Genomic DNA, 20996 nt, shown 5'->3' with positions numbered 1-20996 from the left:
AATATGTAAAAAAAAAAACCCTCAGAATCTGCAGGATCCGTTGAAGCGTTCCAGAGTTATATCCACATGAAGTGACAGTGGTCCGATTTCAAAATTAAGGCCTGGTCAGTAACCTACAAAGTGGCTTGGTCCTTAAAGGGTTAAAGTTCCAGAGTATTTACCAATTGGGTTAAATAGTTTAGTAAATGACAGATTGTACTTTTACAGACGCAGTAAAGCTTTTTTTTTTAAATTATTAAAAGAGTCTCTCTGGTGGACTTGAACCTGTGATCCTCTGATCATTTATACAGTAATAGAACTGTATTGAAATAAAGAGTAAAAATCACAGTCTCCTATGAAGCCCAGAAAAAGTATGGGTTGCAATGGAACACTGTAATGGGAGGCTTGGGGGTTTTCAGTAGATTTAGACTGCCATAGGAACCCACCTCATGATCATGCTGGGGTTGGTCCATTGAGTGCGTCGACCAACGCCACTCCACACCCTTGTTCACACACTATAAAGGTAGTGGCATTTAAACAGTTAACAGCAATGGGCAGAGCCCAACCTCCACGCGCTGCTGTTAGTTTTTGGCTAAGTAACAGCCATAAGGGATGAGCAGATGGATTTGAAGGACTCCGGTCCAGTGTTCAAGGTCAGTGGTACCTAGTGGTTAGACTGGAGGCCCACAAATCTTTTACCTTTAGCCGTGCACTGCACAGCTTTTGGTTAGCTATGGCTGGCACTACATCATCTGTGTGTGATGTCGAACGTGTGACGCTGCAACTGCCCTGACAACAAAAATATCGCATAGAGGACACAGGAAGGTAAGAGTTTCGCAGGCCTCCTGTCTAGCTGCCAGGTACCACTGACCCGGACCGGAGTCCCGCAAATTAATCTGCTTATCTCTAGCAGTCATCCATCTCTTGGGAATGGGGCGGACTCAGCACACCATACACCTGCTCCCAACTTGTGCCATATATGTAAGGCTGAAGTCGGAAAGGGGTTAAAATAAAATGAGAAGCTTTTAGAAGCCAATCTCTCAATGATACATGAAAACACATAAAAATAACTAGGCATTAATTTAATACTCACGAGCCAGCTCGAGGTGGTAACCTTTTGGGAACAACTCCTCGACTTCCTTCTACAAAAGCATTTGGAGGCTTGTGGTACACAGAGGCCAGCGTGCCAATGTAACAGATAAGTTCCTCCAGCAAAGTGGGCTCAATGAGATCAGTTTCTTCCGAGATCAAAGGTTTTTCTGCCAGGACCACTTCTTTAGCAGCAACAGGATCAGTAGAGAGCAGTCGCCAATATATGTAGCCACGATCTCGGAGATCTGGGTTATCTGAGTCCTATGAGTAACATGCATAGTAAATAGTTGTGGTCTTTGTCATAGTTCCTGATTCTCCATATCTCCACTTGCATATAATAATATTTAAACAACGATATGAAAAGATAGCCTATAGGTTTTAAACAACACTGGTCAGTGTATTGTAACCATTGGCATTCACCTGCGTTGCCAAGCTTAGTACTTGCTGTACCAGCTCCTGTGTCTCTGTTGGCTTCTTCAGAAACAGCTTCACAATAGCAGTAAGAAGTTGTAGTTGCACCTAAGATGGAAAGAAATAATAAAGAGCAATATACAACCATTAAAAATGTTCCACAAAATCTGTTTATATCCATAGGAAGGCCGTTCGAGCGCCTATGACTTCAATCAAGGCAAGCTGGATTGGCACATTGCAAACAGACCTACCTGTGTGCTCTCATCATGGAATCCCTCTAAGAAACTTTCCAGCAGCTCATCTGCATTGTCAATGCGCTCAGCATACTCTCCTACAATCCAAATCATGGCCGCCCGTGCCTCTGGTTCATCAAGAGAGTCCAGGTTCTCGCATAGTGTGGAGATGACACTCTCATATCTGATAAAAGATTAGCGACTATCAAACTTTGCATTGGTTTTGCTGCCATAGTGTGACAAGCTAGGAAGTGATCAGGTATACCTAAAAGGACCGATCTTCAGACAATCCTAACCACTCTTCTATCCAAGTCATTACTCATTAACGAAAACACTATAGATCCTACATATGATAATGAACACGTCTGACCGATGAGGACACTAGGAGACACACATCACCTGACTGTTTGACTATATGTTACAACTCACAGTGACACCTACTTGTTTGGGTACTTTCTGAAAATGTCCTTTATCACCACAATGGCTTCTTGGACCACATAATTCACCTTGGTCTGAATGAGGTCCAGGAGAGTGCTCACACAGCGCTCTGCAGATTGCTAAAGGAGATCACAATTTAGAATCCATTATTGCCTTAACCATACTTTAAAGGGATTTTCTAGCCAGAAGCATTTATCACCTATTTCCTTCCAAGCCAAAGACTTTGAATGAAGCTCGACTACCGCTCTATTTAGCCTCCTCCTAGCCATGGGCAGAATATGTAACTGGGGTCCCCTCTTTTGGCAACTGGTAAAAGTCCAAATAGTCAGACTCCCTGATGAAGGCTTTCCGAAACGCGCGTCGAGGCGGATGCGCAGATACTCTTGAGCCCTTGTATATATTGGTATCTGTCCAAGGTAAAAACAGGATTTTTTGGGTTGCTTACCGTAAAATCTGTTTCTCGGAGCCTTCTTTGGGGGGACACAGAGACCATGGGTGTATGCTGCTGCCACTAGGAGGCTGACACTATGCACAAAAAAAGGTTAGCTCCTCCTCCGCAGTGTACACCCCACCGACCGGCAGGAAATTCCTCAGTTAGTGAGAAAGCAGTAGGAGAAGTAACAGAATAGATTGAAAACAGAACAGACAACTCAACTGTAAACAACCAACAAACATAATAACAGGAGTTGTAGAACATGGGAGGGGGCTGTGTCCCCCAATGAAGGCTCCGAGAAACAGATTTTATGGTAAGCAACCCAAAAAATCCTGTTTTCTCGTTCGCCTTATTGGGGGACACAGAGACCATGGGACGTCCCAAAGCAGTCCCTGGGGTGGGAAAACAAACTTCCATCAGGCCAGCGGACTCACCACCGCCGCCTGCAGAATCCTCCTACCTAGGCTGGCGTCCGCCGAAGCGTAGGTGTGGACACTGTAGAATTTCACAAACGTGTGAACCGACGACCAGGTTGCAGCTTTGCAAAGCTGCAGCGCGGAAGCCCTGTGGCGTACCGCCCAGGAGGCACCCACTGCTCGGGTAGAGTGCGCTCTGATCCCTGGAGGAGCCACTCGATGCTTAACTCGGTAGGTCTCCAAGATTGCCGATCTGATCCAGCGAGCAATAGTGGCCTTTGAAGCTGGGTGACCTTTCCGCGCCCCATCTGGAATGATGAAAAGACACCGTCTTTCGCAAGGAAGTCGTCCTGGATAGATAGACTCTCATCGCCCTGACCACATCCAGCTTGTTCAAGGACCGCTCCCGAGGATGAGTTGGACTCGGACAGAAGGACGGAAGAACAATATCCTCATTGAGGTGGAAAGAGGACACCACCTTGGGCAGGAAAGAGGGCGGAAGCCGCAGAACTACCTTATCCTGGTGGAGTACCAAAAAAGGGGAACCGCAAGAAAGAGCCGCCAATTCCGACATGCGCCGGATGGAAGTGATGGCCACCAGAAAGGCCACCTTCCAAGAAAGGAGAGAAAGGGAAACATCCCTGAGAGGTTCAAAAGAAGGACCCTGCAGAACCTCGAGAACCAGATTAAGATCCCAAGGATCTACGGGCGCTCGGAACGGAGAAGCCGTGTGAGCCAAGCCTTGAAGAAAGGTCTTGACCTGAGGACGGGAGGCCAACGTCTTCTAAAATAAAATGTACAGCGCCGAAACCTGACCCTTCAAAGAGCTGAGGGCAAGCCCCGCATCCAGCCCTGTCTGAAGAAACGCCAGAACCGAAGGGAGCGAAAAGCACGTGGGCGCGATGTCATTGGCCTCGCACCAAGTGAAATAGGCCTTCCAGACACGGTAATAAATTTTGGAAGATGATGGCTTTCTGGCTCGGATCATGGTATGAATTACTTGATCGGAAAATCCTGCCCGTTTCAAAACCTCGGTCTCAACAGCCACGCCGTTAAATTGAGCGACCGAGAATTGGGGTGGCAAATCGGGCCTTGAGACAGCAGATCTGCCCTGTCTGGAAGCTTCCAGGGGGCGTCCACGAGAAGATTGACAATGTCCGCGAACCAAGACCTTCTGGGCCAATTCGGGGCGATGAGAATGACTGGGATTCCTTCTGCTTTGATCTTCTTCAACAGTTTGGGAAGAAGAGGCAGGCGAGGAAACAGGTAGGGGAGTTGGAACTGCGACCAAGGGAGGGCCAGAGCGTCGGCGCCCACTGCCATAGGGTCTCGAGACCTGGATACAAACTGTGGGACTTTCCTGTTGAGGCAAGACGCCAGCAGATCTACGTCCGGGGTTCCCCATCGACGGCAGAGCAGATGAAACACCTCCGGATGTAGGGACCACTCTCCCGCCGCGAGACCCTCGCGGCTGAGAAAATCGGCGGCCCAGTTGTCTACGCCGGGAATGTGTACCGCGGAAATTGTCGGCACGGAAACCTCTGCCCAATGAAGAATCTTGGACACTTCTGCTAGGGCTGAGACACTCCATGTCCCTCCTTGGCGGTTAACATATGCCACCGCTGTGGCACTGTCTGTGTGAATCCGGACAGGCAGGCCCCTGAGGAGCCTCTCCCAGTGAATGAGAGCCAGATGAATCGCTCGTATCTCTAGGACGTTGATCGGCAGAGCTGATTCCTGAGACGACCATCGACCCTGAACAGTGTGATTGTGGAACACTGCCCCCCAGCCGAGGAGGCTGGCATCCGTTGTTACAATCTGCCAGTGAATGGGAAGAAAAGACCGTCCCAAGAAAATGAGAGGTGACGTCAACCACCAGTTGAGTGACCGTTTGAACCGGTGTGAAAGACGAACAGGACGATCCAGGGACACAGCCGACCTGTTCCACCTCAACAGGATGGCGTGTTGGAGAGGTCTGGCGTGAAATTGGGCAAAGGGAACTTCCTCTATCGCCGCCACCATCTTTCCCAGGACCCGCATGGTTGTTCGGAGGGACGGAAATCGTGTGATCTGCAGCGATCGTACATCCTGCTGCAGGGAAAGAATCTTCTCTTGTGGGAGAAAGACCCTTGCCCGACGAGTGTCGAACAGTAGGCCCAGAAACACAAGCCGCTGAGTAGAAACCAAACAGGACTTTTTCCTGTTGACGATCCACCCGAAATTGGAAAGTGTGTCTAAGACGATCGTCAGACTTAGGCGAGCCTGTTGAAAAGATGAAGCTTTGATCAGAATGTCGTCGAGGTACGGAAAAAGGACAAGACCTCTGATCCTCAATAAGGCCATCAACGCAGCCATGATCTTCGTGAAGACTCTGGGTGCGGTGGCGAGACCGAAGGGCAGCGCGACGAACTGGTAATGTTCCTGGCGAATCGCAAACCGCAGGAACTTCTGATGTCCGGAGAATATGGGAACATGTAGATAGGCATCTTGGATGTCTATTGAACACATGAATTCCTGCTCCTCCATGGAAGCGATTACCGAACGAACCGACTCCATCCGGAAGTGGCGGAGGCGGACTCTTTTGTTGAGTAGCTTGAGATCCAAGATTGGTCGGACCTCCCCGTCTTTTTTCGGCACCACAAAGAGGTTTGAATAAAACCCTGTGAAACGCTCCGCCTCGGGAACGGGCACAATCACCCCGGAACTGAGGAGAGAGGCAATGGCTGTAAAGAACCCCGGGATCAAGGCTGGATCTTTTGGAGGGCGGGATTCGAAGAAACGATCTCGCGGACGAGAAACGAACTCTATCTTGTATCCTGACGATACAACCTCCCTGACCCAAGCGTCCTCCACTGAGGCCAGTCAGACGTCCCTGAAAAAGAGGAGTCGACCTCCCAATTGGAAGGGACCCTCGGAATTCCGACGATAGTCTAGCTGATGTGGACCGTCCAGATCTGGATCTGGATGGTCTGCCCTGGGAAGAGTGTGATCGCCAGGAGGGGGTGGGTCTGAAGGAAACTTTCTTTCTATCCTGACGTGCCTACGGTCTCTGTTGGTTGGAAGGGTTCTCCGCCGTGTTGAAACGGCGGAAAGCCCGAAAGGGACGAAACTGACGCCTTAGTGGAGGTCTGCGAGGCTTCAACTGAGGAAGGAGGAAACTCGTGCCTCCGGTGGCATCCTTAATAATCTGATCCAATTGGGATCCAAAGAGGCGCACTCCCTGAAAAGGCAGATTAGTAAGAGATTTCTTAGAAGACAAGTCTGCCTGCCAGGCCTTGAGCCAAATCGTACGTCGGATTGCCACTGCGTTGCTTGACGCCTGAACCGCGCAGGATGCAGCATCCAAAGAAGCAGAAAGCAGATAATCCCCCGTATGGGAGATCTGATTAGCGAGATCGGCCAACTGCTCTGGTTGTGCTTTATCTAGGATGCCCTTACGAAGATCCTCTGCCCAAGTAGCTATGGCCTTTGCTGCCCAAGATGAAGCAAAGATTGGACATACCGCCGCTGAAGCCGCTTCGAATGCGGACTTTGCTAGGGAATCTATAATCCTATCATTAGAATCCTTTAAAGGGAATGTGCCATCCTCCAAAAAATTTTTCAGCAATTGAAAAAATGTAAAGAATTAATGTTTACATTTTCTTAAAAAATATTATTATTTGTTTTTAATTTTGTAAAATATGAAAAATAATTTTAAAAAGTTTGGCATTTCCACTTGTTAACACTAGGGGGAGCAGATACTGAAATTTGGCACAAAAACCTACTGTACAACTAGCTCACATTACTGTCCTGCAGTAATTATGGGCGTACAGTGTCCATGATGTTTGATTTTGATATATGAGCATGCCCTAAAATGGACACTGTATAGGCGGAATCTGCTGACATGGGTGTGGTGTCACTCCTCTCCTCCCATACTGGGTGCTTGCTAAGGGAAAAGAGAGGATGACATCTAGGAACACAGTGAGCAGCCATTTTGATGGGGCCTGCAAAGTTATACTGACTGTCTTTTCATGTAAAGTCTGGATCAGAACAGGTCACCAATCAGCAGAAATGTTTCCTGGATTTCTGTGGAGCAGACAAGAAGACGGTCCATCCATGTGTATAAAACACAGCGCTCTATGTACAATCCCTGGCACCGAACAGGGTGCCCCACAAGGACCAGCACACTGCTCTCCTGAAATACTCTGTGCTGCTGTCACCCTGCTCCTTCCTCCATATATCAGGCCCCTGTCGCCTCGCTTTCACACATCGCCAGGACAGGATCTGATGAGAGGAATGGGGTCTTCGGTCACCGAGGATGGCAGGCAGCAAGGATTCTGGGAGCAGAGTGACAGCAGCACACAGTATTTCAGGAAAGCAGTGCGCTGGTCTATGGGGGGCACAGAGGGAGATATATGGGGGAGGAGCAGGGAGACAGCAGCACAGAAATCCAGGAAACATTTCTGCTGATTGATGGCCTGTTCTGATCCAGACTTTGCATGCAAAGACCCCATTCCCTTCCTCAGATCCTGTCCTGGCGATGTGTGAAAGCGAGGCGACAGGCGCAGTGCGGGGTGACGCTGGGAAGCACGCTGGGGGGAATGTAGCCATACAGTAACGATAAAAATGAGACCCCTCTCTTCAGCTGCCTCACCAGCCCTCCCCTGACTGCACCTATTACCCCTGACCCGTGTGCAGGTGCTCAGCTAGAGCCACCCTAGAATGGGTCCCCTTTAAGCAGATCACAAATAATACCGCCATATACTTCACACACAATGCCGCCATATAGATTATACACAATACCACCATGTAGATCACACATAAAACCAGCAGGGTGACAGCAGCACAGAGTATTTCAGGAGAGCAGTATCACACGGCAGAGAATTAGATACATGGCTCAGCAGACAGTATCACACAGGAGAGGATTAGATACACGGCTCAGCAGACAGTATCACACAGGATAGGATTAGGTACACGGCTCAGCAGTCAGCATCACACAGGAGAGGATTAGATACACGGCTCAGCAGTCAGCATCACACAGGAGAGGATTAGATACACGGCTCAGCAGACAGTATCACACAGGAGAGGATTAGATACACGGCTCAGCAGTCAGCATCACACAGGAGAGGATTAGATACACGGTTCAGCAGTCAGTATCACACAGGAGAGGATTAGATACATGGTTCAGCAGTCAGTATCACACAGGGTGGGATTAGATACATGGCTCAGCAGTCAGTATCACACAGGAGAGAATTAGATACACAGTTCAGCAGTCAGTATCACATAGGATAGGAATAGATACATGGCTCAGCAGTCAGCATCACACAGGAGAGGATTAGATACACGGTTCAGCAGTCAGTATCACACAGGATGGGATTAGATACACGGCTCAGCAGTCAGTATCACAGGATGGGATTAGATACACGGCTCAGCAGTCAGCGTCACAGGAGAGGATTAGATACACGGTTCAGCAGTCAGTATCACACAGGAGAGGATTAGATACACGGTTCAGCAGGCAGTACCACACAGGATGGGATTAGATACACGGCTCAGCAGTCAGTATCACACAGGATGGGACTAGATACACGGCTCAGCAGTCAGCATCACACAGGAGAGGATTAGATACATGGTTCAGCAGTCAGTATCACACAGGATAGGAATAGATACACGGCTCAGCAGTCAGCATCACACAGGAGAGGATTAGATACACGGTTCAACAGTCAGTATCACACAGGATGGGATTAGATACACGGCTCAGCAGTCAATATCACACAGGATGGGATTAGATACACGGCCCAGCAGTCAGCATCACACAGGAGAGGATTAGATACACGGTTCAGCAGTCAGCATCACACAGGAGATAGCACAGGGCTACAGTAAAATGGCGCCCAGCCACACCTACAGCAGTGAATGGTGCAGCCCACAGGGGCGTGCCCAGTTCTCTGCTAATGAAGCTGCATGGTGGGGTCGGGAGCCGCCCGCAGTCTCCTATGTCCAGGGACGGCCATATTTGCAGACTGTATGAGTCCTCCACAGATCTGCAAATCAAGATGGCAGCGCCCAGTGGCTACATTAAAACATTATTACAAACAAACCATAAGTCCGAGTTAGTACAACATTTGCTTTAACAACATGTTTTGTTACTTACTCTTTTTTTTGCAAATTATATAAAATTGCTACACCTTTCCTTTAAAGACGCCACACCTGAAAGCGGGAGAACGGTGTTATTAAAAAGTCTGGACACGGGTGGGTCCACCGAGGGAGAAGCAGACCAGTTGTCCGTGAGCTCTTGGCAAACGGGTACGGCACGCCGAGAGGCTTTCCTCTTTGAAAGCGTCTGGTCGGATCTTCTCTTTCCTTGGTAAAAATCTTTCCAAACTCGGAATGGAAAGGAAATACCCTGGAGGGTGTTTCCGCCCATCTGAACGAAACCTCCTGATCTGAGGATTTCGCAGAGAAGTCAGCAATGTCGAAGGTATGGTGAATCGCTGCAATGAGGTCCTGCACCGTAACCTTCATATTCGCATCCTGGTCCGAATCCAGCTCTAAAATCCCCTCAGATGACCTGTCCGAGAACGCTTCACCTGACTCGGGAGAGGAGGCCTGGGAGGGAGGCTGCTGAGAAGGACTATGCGGTGAGATGGGGCAAGGAGAGGATTCCGGCTCGAGATCCTTTCTGGGTCTTTTGCGACTAACACTGGCTGGCTCACATGGAATCTCTTGAGACCTGCTGACCCTGCAGAAGTGTCCAGGGGCAACTTATCGAGAACGGCTACTAGGGACTGAGACACTTTGGTGAGGTCTGCCACTGATTGTGATAGAGACGAAGCCCAGCTAGGAATGGGGGGGTTCACTCTCGCATGGAGCAGTAGATGGCTCCTGGACGGCGTCGGGCTGAATCGGATTGCTGCAGTCTAGGCAGAGGGGAGTGGACTGACCTGAGGGAAGTTTGCGATTGCAAGAAGAGCACGCAAAGTACTTAACTAAGGAGCAAGAGGAGGCAGGAGGATGAGAGCGGTCAGACTTAGAATTAGACATACTGACGGACAGTCACTGAAGCAGTGCCGGAAGGTTGGGGGACAGGAGGCAGAGGAGGGTGTCAGTCTGCAGTCGCAGAGCTACTCACGGTCCGGTGTCCTGTCGCAGCTTCCAGCAAATGAAGGTGCACAGCTCGTCTGGGCTTGCAGGGGGCACGGCAGATAGGACAGCGTCCGGCTGACAGGCTGCGAAAATGGCGGCAGCCTGAGAATAGAGCAGGAAGCGCGCGCTTCCCTGCAGAGACCGAGGAAGATGGGCGGGGCTAACCACCGATGCTAAAAATGGCGCCATCCTATGGAATAGTGGGAGTGGGTGGAGACAGCGCCGCCTCAGGGAGACCTAGAGTGAGGGGAGAAGGCGGTGGGCGGGCTTAAAGCGGGCGGGAGGAAAGCCCGCCCGAGAAAGAAGGCGGGGGCGTGGCCGCGACGCAGGACAAGGCCCAAGATGAAGCCGGGGCCTGGATTAGATGAGGCTGCCGCCTGTCAGCGCGGGGCGGCGCGGAGGCCCCGCAGCACTGCCGCGGTGACCACTCCCGAGGATCGTTGTGGCCGGGCGGGAGAAAAACCCGCCTAGGAATACAGTGGGGGCGAAGTTGCGGCAGAACAGGCCGATAACAAGCTGGGGCCTGAATTAAATGCGGCGGCCGCCGAGAGGAGCGGGGCGGCGCGGAGGCGTCGCAGCACTGCCACAGCGACCGCTCCCGAAGGATCCGTGTCTGGAGCTGCTGAGGAGAATGGGACTCGGGGCCTCATACCTACCCTGCCTGATCCGTCTCTGATGTAACCTGTGAATAAAGGTACCTTCATCCAGCGTGTGTTGTCTTTCCTGTAGAAGAGTATCCGCGCCTCATCCGACCGACAGGCTCTGGTAGGCGAGTGGGTGGGAGACGGGGAACGAGGACCATCTGGATCGCCTGACACACATCCGTGTTAGGGGACTCTGAGGACCTATGAGGATACGGGGTGGCAGTACACGCCATACTCATAGTCTCTTTGTGGGACTACAGATCTGACTCTTCACTCTGTATCCCTCCGGATAACCTGAAAGAAAAAACGACGCACACTGAGGTAGATAAGGGTCTAAGAAAGACCCGTGTCCACCTCCTACTGACACCAAGCTAAACTGAGGAATTTCCTGCCAGTCGGTGGGGTGTACACTGCGGAGGAGGAGCTAACCTTTTTTTGTGCATAGTGTCAGCCTCCTAGTGGCAGCAGCATACACCCATGGTCTCTGTGTCCCCCAATAAGGCGAACGAGAAATACAGTTTAATACCCTATTTGACAATTGTGATCTGTGTTTATATATGGACCTGGATACCAAACCACTTGGTGGTAACTACAGGGTTCAGCTATAGCAGTGTACAATATACAGTTAGGTCCATATATTTGTACAGAGATAACATTTTTCTAATTTTGGTTCTAGACATTACCACAATGAATTTTAAACAAAACAATTCAGATGCAGCTGAAGTTCAGACTTTCAGCTTTCATTTGAGGGTATCCACATTAAAATTGGATGAAGGGTTTAGGAGTTTCAGCTCCTTAACATGTGCCACCCTGTTTTTAAAGGGACCAAAAGTAATTGGACAATTGACTCCAAGGCTATTTCATGGACAGGTGTGGGCAATCCCTTCGTTATGTCATTCTCAATTATGCAGATAAAAGGCCTGGAGTTGATTTGAGGTGAGGTGCTTGCATTTGGAAGGTTTTGCTGTGAAGGAAACATGCGGTCAAAGGAGCTCTCCATGCAGGTGAAACAAGCCATCCTTAAGCTGCAAAAACAGAAAAAAAACCATCCGAGAAATTGCTACATTAGGAGTGGCAAAATCTACAGTTTGGTACATCCTGAGAAAGAAAGAAAGCACTGGTGAACTCGAATGCAATAAGACCTAGGCGCCCACGGAAGACAACAGTGGTGGATGATCGCAGAATTATCTCCATGGTGAAGAGAAACCCCTTCACAACAGCCAACCAAGTGAACAACACTCTCCAGGAGGTAGGCGTATCAATATCCAAATCTACCATAAAGAGAAGACTGCATGAAAGTAAATACAGAGGGTTCACTGCACGGTGCAAGCCACTCATAAGCATCAAGAATCAAAAGGCTAGACTGGACTTTGCTAAAAAACATCTAAAAAAGCCAGCACAGTTCTGGAAGAACATTCTTTGGACAGATGAAACCAAGATCAACCTCTAGCAGAATGATGGAAAGAGAAAAGTATGGAGAAGGCATGGTACAGCTCATGATCCAAAGCATACCACATCATCTGTAAAACACGGCGGAGGCAGTGTGATGGCATGGGCATGCATGGCTGCCAGTGGCACTGGGTCACTAGTGTTTATTGATGATGTGACATAGGACAGAAGCAACCGAATGAATTCTGAGGTATTCAGAGCCATGCTGTGTGCTCAGATCCAGCCAAATGCAGCCAAACTGATTGGTCGTCGTTTCATACTACAGATGGACAATGACCCAAAACATAAAGCCAAAGCAACCCAGGAGTTTATTAAAGCAAAGAAGTGGAATATTCTTGAATGGCCAAGTCAGTCACCTGATCTCAACCCAACTGAGCATGCATTTCACTTGTTAAAGACTAAACTTCAGACAGAAAGGCCCACAAACAAACAGCAACTGAAAACCACCGCAGTGAAGGCCTCGCAGAGCATCAAAAAGGAGGAAACAGCGTCTGGTGATGTCCATGAGTTCAAGACTTCAGGCAGTCATTGCCAACAAAGGGTTTTCAACCAAGTACTAGAAATGAACATTTTATTTACAATTAATCTGTCCAATTACTTTTGGTCCCTTTAAAAACAGGGTGGCACATGTTAAGGAGCTGAAACTCCTAAACCCTTCATCCAATTTTAATGTGGATACCCTCAAATGAAAGATGAAAGTCTGAACTTCAACTGCATCTGAATTGTTTTGTTTAAAATTCATCGTGGTAATGTCTAGAACCAAAATTAGAAAAATGTTGTCTTTGTCCAAATATATATGGACCTAACTGTACATTATCATTACACAAGACTTTTTTAGTTGGTTGCTATAAATTATTATATTTTGCTGCTACCTTATGCGTTCCATGCACATTTGTTTCACATGCACGTATGTTTCCTGTTTCCCCTGCCTGAATTTTATTACCTAATAAAGCTTTTTGTGATATACTCTTTAATATTACTAGACTCCCAATCATTGTTTTTTCTTTTATTCTTTGTTGTGGACCCCTAATAATATAGTGTTTCCTAGATAAGGGGATAGGCAATAAATATATCTGCCTGGAATAGCCCTTTAAGCCGGCCAAAGTGTACATTTGAAGACATAATTTCATACCTCCACTTTAATAGCACAGCGTCCAATTGCTCTAACAGCCTTCCGTACAAAATCTACGTCCACCTCTGTGGCGTATTCCTTCAGTTCAGCCAGAACCTAATTGTTTTTCAAAGAAATTATATTGAAGTACAGATATCCTAACGGGAAAATTTTCAGAGCCCCAACAAAAGTTGTACACCCCAACATAATACAGCCACCAACCTGGGCAATATTGGCAGGTGATGCCAATCTGATCATGATGTCAAGCTTTTCAAGTTTAACGTATATTGGATCATTGTATTTCACAAAGAAAACTTTCATCTCATGCTTCAAGATCTCTGGCCTGGAAGAAAAGGCACGTCGAATAAATGACCGTGACTGGGGGACACAGCGCATTGGTCAAGCTGATCAGTTTGGACATGAAAATCTTACCGCTTCTGCACTATTAAATTGATATTGCGCAGTGCCACATACTGTAATTCGGGCTCAGCAGAGAGCAAAGTGACAAGAGGGGGTGCCAGCTTCTTCAACAGTGTCCCATAGTAATCCAAATCTTTTGATAGCAGTTCCATAAGTTTCATGAGGACCTTGACCGCAGAAAGGACCACAGCTGAATTGGCATGTGAAAGACGTGGTGTAACACGTTCACATACACTGTGGAGAGGACAAGCGCATCAAATATAGTGTAAAAAAAAAAACAAAAAAAAAAAAACCACATGAACAACTTTCATATTAAAGGATTTTGTCAGCACAAAATGACTGTACAAACCAAGCACAGGAGTTCGGTGAACCATCGGCATGACTATTCAGGTCAGTACATCTACCCACCTAGTTTTCCATCTATCTCTGTGGAGATATGTAAAAATCATGTAGGCTTAAAGGTGCACTGAAATGATAGTGTGACCTAAGAGTGTGTGCTTGGTTTGAACAGTCATTTTGTGCCATGATATACTTTCAACTTACCTTTGAGCTTCCCGGTCATCTTTGGGAATATAGTTGGCCAAACAGTCCAGGATGAAGATCTGACCCCATTCTGTACACTCATTAAGAGCAGTAAGCAACTTATTGATTGACTGTGGGTTCAAGTCCAGGAGGTTACTATTCGGGTGGGACTCTGCAATCTCTGATAGAGCTGCTACAGCGTTAGCCACAACCTAGAATGAGAAGGTAGGATGTACATGTACAAGCAGGTATAGTACTTGCCGTTCAGCCAACAAGGTCCAAGCAGTAGCCATGATTTATGTTTTTGGGCATTTTCAGCAACGAATAGTAACTTCAAACGGCTTTGCTTAATCCAGCAGAAACATGGTGGTAACTGCTTTTGGACCTTTTAAAATGCTCCTCATCTCCACCAACAAAATGCAATAAGGGCAGTTTCCTTACCATCGGATTAGAGTCAGAAATGAGATCTTTCAACGTATCAAGAAAGCCCTGATCTTCCACTAGCTGAGCATTAATGTCATGCAGCTTGGCGACACACACTGCTGCCGTCTTGCGCACATATGGGTCCTCATCCTTCAGGCATTTGCGCAATGGCTCGCAGAGATACTCGGTGATTTTGTCCACACGGATACAGCCCATGGTGCGCACCGCCAGTGCACGGATCAGGGGGTTTGGGTCTTCACAGTCCTGAACAAAAGAGGACAAGCCAAAAAATATATATACAGAAGAAATGAATACAAGATACAAAACTAAATTTAGTACCTGGAATAAAATGATTGATTAAAGAGAACCTGTCTAGGTTTTATTATTTCATATGATAAATGAATGAAGGCAGCAGCACACAGTAATAAGCTATATGAAGTGCTTGGAGCAGGAGTAAATGATCAGGTTGTGGCTTCCTTCCCACAAGTGTAATATAACCTCCGTGATATCTGAGACATCCATCCGCTGAAAGACAACCAACGTTATCAGTATGTCAGGGTGGGTGCAATATGGTGTCAAAATGTAAAGTCTGCAGGGAAGGTTTTCTACTGATTAGTTTAATATGCAGCAAAAAGATAGCCGATGTGTAGCAGATGACAGCATTTGCCAAGGCAAACAGTCGATGCTTCAAAATAATAAAATATGTAATAACGCACCAGCTAGTCCCCCTGCCGCTCCCACCAGTTTTTGTGGACGACCTCTACACCCAATCACTGGCCTCAGCAATCATGTCGGCCATGCTACTCACCTCTGAGGCCATTCACTTACATGTGATCACAATGTCACTAATTCCGGACAATTCACAGGTGAATACTTTTTTTGATTATTTTAAAGAAACTCTGATGAAGTATTTTCTTCAATAAATTTGTATGTATGTGCATGTAGTGTGAGTGTATTCATAGAGTCACCTAGCGCCACCTACTCCCGGATGCGGCGCCACTCTGCTCCTTTTCTCAGTGATGTCACCACACTTCAGACTCCACGAGTCATGCTGCGCTCTGCATGACCCAAAAGTGACTTTTACAATGCAAGCCTATGGAGTGTCAGAACTAGACTACATGGGTTTGCATTGCTAGGGAGAATTATGGCTCACGCATGTAATGACCCAGAGAGTCGAAAGTGCGGTGATGTCACTGAGAAGAGGAGCAGAGCGGCGCTGGATCCTGGAGAAGGCGGCGATAGGTGAATAGGTTAATACGCCCACACTACACTGCGTACACAGAATTAATGAAAATAAAAACTTCATGAGAGTGCTTCTTCAAAGTATTTTATGCTTTATGCCCATATGTAAAAAATTGGGACCAACCCGTTTAGCCTGCAATAACAATATTCTCTGCAACTCTAGCAAGTTATGAAAATTCTCAAGTATATGCAGATAGTGCTTATGTGGAAAATAATACATTGAACAAAGCTGCAGTGCACAGCTCCAGTCCATATGTAGTGATCGCTGCTGGGTACTGCAGAACCGCTCATTTGATAAGGAGTAGTGATGAGTGAACGTGCTCTGATACGGTGTTATCTGAGCATGCTCGTGTGCTAACCGAATGTCTTCTGCAGGCTCGAAAAATATGTTTGCGTCCCCGCAGCTGCATGTTTCGCAATAGTTCAACAGCTGCAACACATGCAGGGATTGCCTGTTTATCAGGCAATTTGTGGCTGTCAAACAGCGGCGAGACCTGCAGGCATGGGGACTAGAGCATATTATTAGAGCACGGCAAAGACACTCTGCTAGCACCCCAGCATGCTCAGATAACACCTTATCCGAGCAGGTTTGCTCATCACTAATTAAGAGCTGTATCAAGCTGCAGCCGCTACACATTGAATGGAGCCGCGCACTGCAACTTATTTCAATGTGCTTACAACTATATAACAGCTGACTGGTGGGGGCGTTGCATGCTGGACCCTCTTCGATCTTCTAAGAAAGACCTAATTTGACGATAGGTTATCAAAATCTTCTAACTGGACAATCCCTTCAGACATTGGGGAATTTTCATTCATCACAGTACAGTGACAGGTCTAGCTTGTGTAGGAGCAATATGTTTGTGGGCATGGATGTGCTATGAGACGAAACAAACCTTCAGCGGGCATTACATCCTGCTCCAATATTGTAGATTGTAAGCTCTTATGAGCAGGGTCGTCATTATTTTGCTTTAATTATTGTATTATCTTCAACGTTGTTACTTATGACTGTTGTATATGAACTGATGTATTGTGAAGCGCTGCGGAATATGTTGGCTCTATATAAAGATTTTTCTTATATCTTTACATGGCTTATCATAATTGTATCAATCATAATGTATCCGTCCCATCAAACAAAAGATGTATGGCAGTAATGTGAAATATAATAAATCTCATTTCTAAAGCGCCGACATATTCCGCAGCACTTTACATTTCAGAGGGGACTTGTACAGACAATAGACATTACAGCATAACAATAATCACATAGATCATAACAGATACCAAGAGGAATAAGGGCCCTGCTCGCAAGCTTACAAGCTATGAGGAAAAAGGTAGACACGAAACCAGGGGAAGAGTCTTGAGGAGATCATTTGCATATTCCCAGTGCCTTCTGGGATAAGTGAAGAGTCTCCGCGAGCTCAACGATCACTGGGTTTTGGCCGTTGCAGCTGAAAAGAGGAAATCGGAAAACCAGGGGAAGAGTCTTGAGGAGAACATTTGCATATTCCCAGTGCCTTCTGGGATAAGTGAAGAGTCTCCGCGAGCTCAACGATCACTGGGTTTTGGCCGTTGCAGTTGAAAAGAGGAAATCGGAAAAACCGGAAAAATTTTGGCTCATCTTTCATCGTTTTTAAGAAATCTCAAGATGGAAGAGGCCAGGAGCCATTTGGTGGCTACATGTTCACAGATTTACCAGTGGAAAAGCCAAACTTCACATGCTACAAATGCAAGCTTGTGTTCCTGTTGGAGGAAAAGTTGCAAAATCTCGAAGAGAGGTTAGCTACGTTGAAGATCATTAAGGAAGGTGAAGAGTTCTTGGACAGAGCAGAATTATCTCTTCATGTTACAGAAAGAGAAGAAATTCGAAGTGCACCTGAAGAAACAGAGGAATGGAGACATGTGACCCAGAGAAGCAGGAGGATCAGGAGGCAGTCAGCACCCATACTTCTCAGAAACCAGTACCAGGCTCTCACGCAGGAAAACGATGAAGAAATACATCAGGATAAGACTTTTCCAACAAACAGCAACATTGTACACCTTCAGAGTCCTCCAGGATGGAGAAAGAAAAATGTTGTGAAGAAGAAACGGAGAGTGGTGGTCATGGGGGATTCCCTGTTGAGAGGAACAGAGGCCGCTATCTGCAGACCGGATATAACTTCAAGAGAAATGTGCTGTCTTCCAGGTGCAAAAATTAAAGATGTGTCTGACAGGATATCAGGACTCTTCAGACCTACAGATGACTACCCATTCCTGCTACTACATGTGGGGACAAATGACACCGCAAGAAACGACCTGGAAACCATCTGCAGACTTTGAAGACTTAGGCAAGAAAGTGAAAGAACTGGGAGTGCAGGTGGTCTTCTCTTCCATCCTCCCAGTGGATGGCCATGGAGCAAGGAGGTGGAATAAGATTCTGCAGGTGAACAACTGGCTACGTCGATGGTGCCGTCAGCAACGATTTGGATTTCTGGATCACGGAGTGAACTACTTATACGATGGACTACTTGCTAGAGATGGGGTGCACCTTACGAAGACTGGTAAGCATGTATTTGGAAGTCGCCTTGCTACACTTGTAAGGAGAGCTTTAAACTAGAACAACATGGGAAGGGAAGCAAAAGACCAGAAAAAGCCATACACCTGACAAATGCTATTGAGAAGTCTGCTATTAGAAGTGGAAAGGAAGAACAAAGACGAAAGAATCTAATTAATAAAAATATTGGAGAAAGAGAAACCAATCACAAACTAAAATGTTTCTATACTAATGCACAAAGCATGGGCAACAAACAAGGAGAATTGGAACTACTAACACAGGAAAAGAAATATGATGTCATTGGAATCACTGAAACTTGGTGGGACAATACACATGATTGGAATACAAGACTAGAAGGATACAACTTATTTGCAAGAAACAGACTTGATAAACGAGGAGGGGGTGTTGCATTGTATGTTAGAAACGCGTATATCTGCACAGAGATTGAAGCTTCAGAGACTGGGAGTTCTGTGGAAACTGTTTGGGTAAGAATACAAGGACAGAACAATGGAAAGGACACCATTGTAGGCATTTACTACAGGCCGCCTGTGCAAGCTGAAGATATGGATGAACTCTTTATGCATCAAATGGCCAAGTTCTCCAAAAATATGACATAGTTGTCATGGGAGATTTCAACTATCCAGACATTTGTTGGGAATCTCTCTCAGGCAAAACTAACAGGTCAAGGAAATTCTTATCCTCTCTTGCTGACAACTTTATCTTCCAAAAGGTAGGGGAGAAAACAAGGAACTGCTACCTTGGATCTAATCCTTATAAACAGGGAGGAAATGGTTGAGGAGGTAAAAGTGGCTGGGACCCTAGGAGGTAGCGACCATGCTATTTTAGAATTTTGGATAACTAGAGGCGGAAGACCTGTGAAGACTCAGACGTCAAGGTTAGATTTCAGAAAGGCAGATTTTAAGGGATTCAGAAAGAGAATTGGAGGGATCCAATGGCTGGATATCCTTAAAGACAAAAATGTCCAGGAAGGATGGGAAATCTTGAAAAATGAAATTCTCAAAGAACAGTTGTTAACAATTCCGAAAAGAGGGAAGAATAGGAAGCATTTAAGGAAACCAGGATGGATGAACACAGAACTTAAGCACAAGCTAAAAAGAAAGAAAAAAATGTTTATAAAATGGAAAGAGGGAGGCATATCTAAAGAAGAATATAATGCTGTCTGCAGAACCTGCAGGGCACAAATCAGATTATCTAAAGCTGAAAATGAATTGAGGCTTGCAAGAGATGTCAAAAGCAATAATAAAGGATTTTGGGGATATGTCAAAAATAAAATAAAAGTCAAAGATGCTATAGGATTTTTACAGGATGAAAATGATGAAATGGTAAGACAGGATGTTGAGAAGGCTGAACTTTTAAATTCCTATTTTGCATCTGTTTTCTCTCAGAAAGGAAATGTAACATCAACTGTTATTCAATGTTCTATTAAGGGAATAGAAGAATCCAGGATATCTATAAACAGAAAGATAGTGAGGAAACACTTAGCAAACCTAAATGAATTCAAGTCTCCAGGTCCAGATGAATTACACCCCAGAGTACTGAAGGAGATAGCAGAAGAAATTTTTGAACCCCTCTCCATAATCTTTGAAAATTCTGGGAGAACAGGAGAAGTGCCAGAAGACTGGAGAAGAGCAAATGTTGTTCCTATCTTCAAAAAGGGGAAGAAGGTGGACCCAGGCAACTATAGGCCGGTGAGTCTGACTTCTATACCAGGAAAGATCTTTGAACAAATTATTAAACATGTATGTCAATACCTGGATAAGAATGAAGTGATTAAACAGAGTCAGCATGGGTTTGTAACTAATAAGTCATGTCAGACTAACTTAATTTCCTTCTATGACGGTATCACTGATTGGGTGGATCAAGGAAATGCTGTAGATATAGTATATCTTGACTTCAGCAAAGCATTTGACAAAGTCTCTCATACAATCCTTATTGAAAAAAATGACTAAGTATGGAATGGACAAGGCAACTGTTAGGTGGATTCATAACTGGCTTAGTGATCGGACCCAAAGAGTGGTCGTAAATGGCTGCACATCCAGTTGGAAGAATGTCTCAAGTGGGGTACCACAGGGCTCTGTCCTGGGCCCTGTATTGTTCAACATCTTTATCAACGATTTAGATGAAGGAATTGAGGGTAAACTGATTAAATTTGCTGATGACACAAAGCTAGGAGGGATAGCTAATACTAGAGAAGAGAGAGAGAGGATTCAAAAAGATTTAAATAAACTGGAGAAGTGGGCAGCAACTAACAGAATGGTTTTTAACAGGGAGAAATGCAAAGTACTACATCTGGGCAATAAAAATGAAAAAAGCATATATAGAATGGGAGGAATAGGGCTAAGTGACAGCACATGTGAAAAAGACTTTGGTATACTAATAGATCACAGACTGAATATGAGTCAACAGTGTGATGCAGCAGCAAAAAAGGCAAATGCAATTCTAGGATGTATTAACAGAAGCATACAGTCTAGATCACGTGAAGTCATTATTTCCCTCTACTCCTCTTTGGTCAGACC

The 20996-nt window shown here is 46.2% G+C and overlaps 1 protein-coding gene across 3 annotated transcripts in view; it reads right to left on the bottom strand.

The window, feature by feature from the left end:
- Window positions 1–20996, bottom strand: part of AP1B1 (adaptor related protein complex 1 subunit beta 1) — a 65414-nt gene that overhangs the window by 38653 nt on the left and 5765 nt on the right. For all 3 annotated transcript variants that reach the window (XM_073554089.1, XM_073554088.1, XM_073554090.1), the window contains exons 5-13: window positions 14709–14954; window positions 14289–14479; window positions 13758–13979; window positions 13548–13668; window positions 13347–13442; window positions 2157–2272; window positions 1734–1899; window positions 1492–1590; window positions 1073–1332 (exon numbers count right to left, since the gene is read on the bottom strand). In XM_073554089.1, the coding sequence (XP_073410190.1) occupies window positions 1073–1332; window positions 1492–1590; window positions 1734–1899; window positions 2157–2272; window positions 13347–13442; window positions 13548–13668; window positions 13758–13979; window positions 14289–14479; window positions 14709–14954 (1517 nt within the window). The remainder of the gene's footprint in view (window positions 1–1072; window positions 1333–1491; window positions 1591–1733; window positions 1900–2156; window positions 2273–13346; window positions 13443–13547; window positions 13669–13757; window positions 13980–14288; window positions 14480–14708; window positions 14955–20996) is intronic.

The sequence above is a fragment of the Dendrobates tinctorius genome, unplaced genomic scaffold, assembly GCF_039654945.1.
Source record: "Dendrobates tinctorius isolate UK_male_01 unplaced genomic scaffold, ASM3965494v1 ptg000206l, whole genome shotgun sequence".
NCBI lineage: Eukaryota > Metazoa > Chordata > Amphibia > Anura > Dendrobatidae > Dendrobates > Dendrobates tinctorius.
Note: the sequence above shows the minus strand (reverse complement) of the source record. Positions and strands in the feature narration are given on the sequence as shown.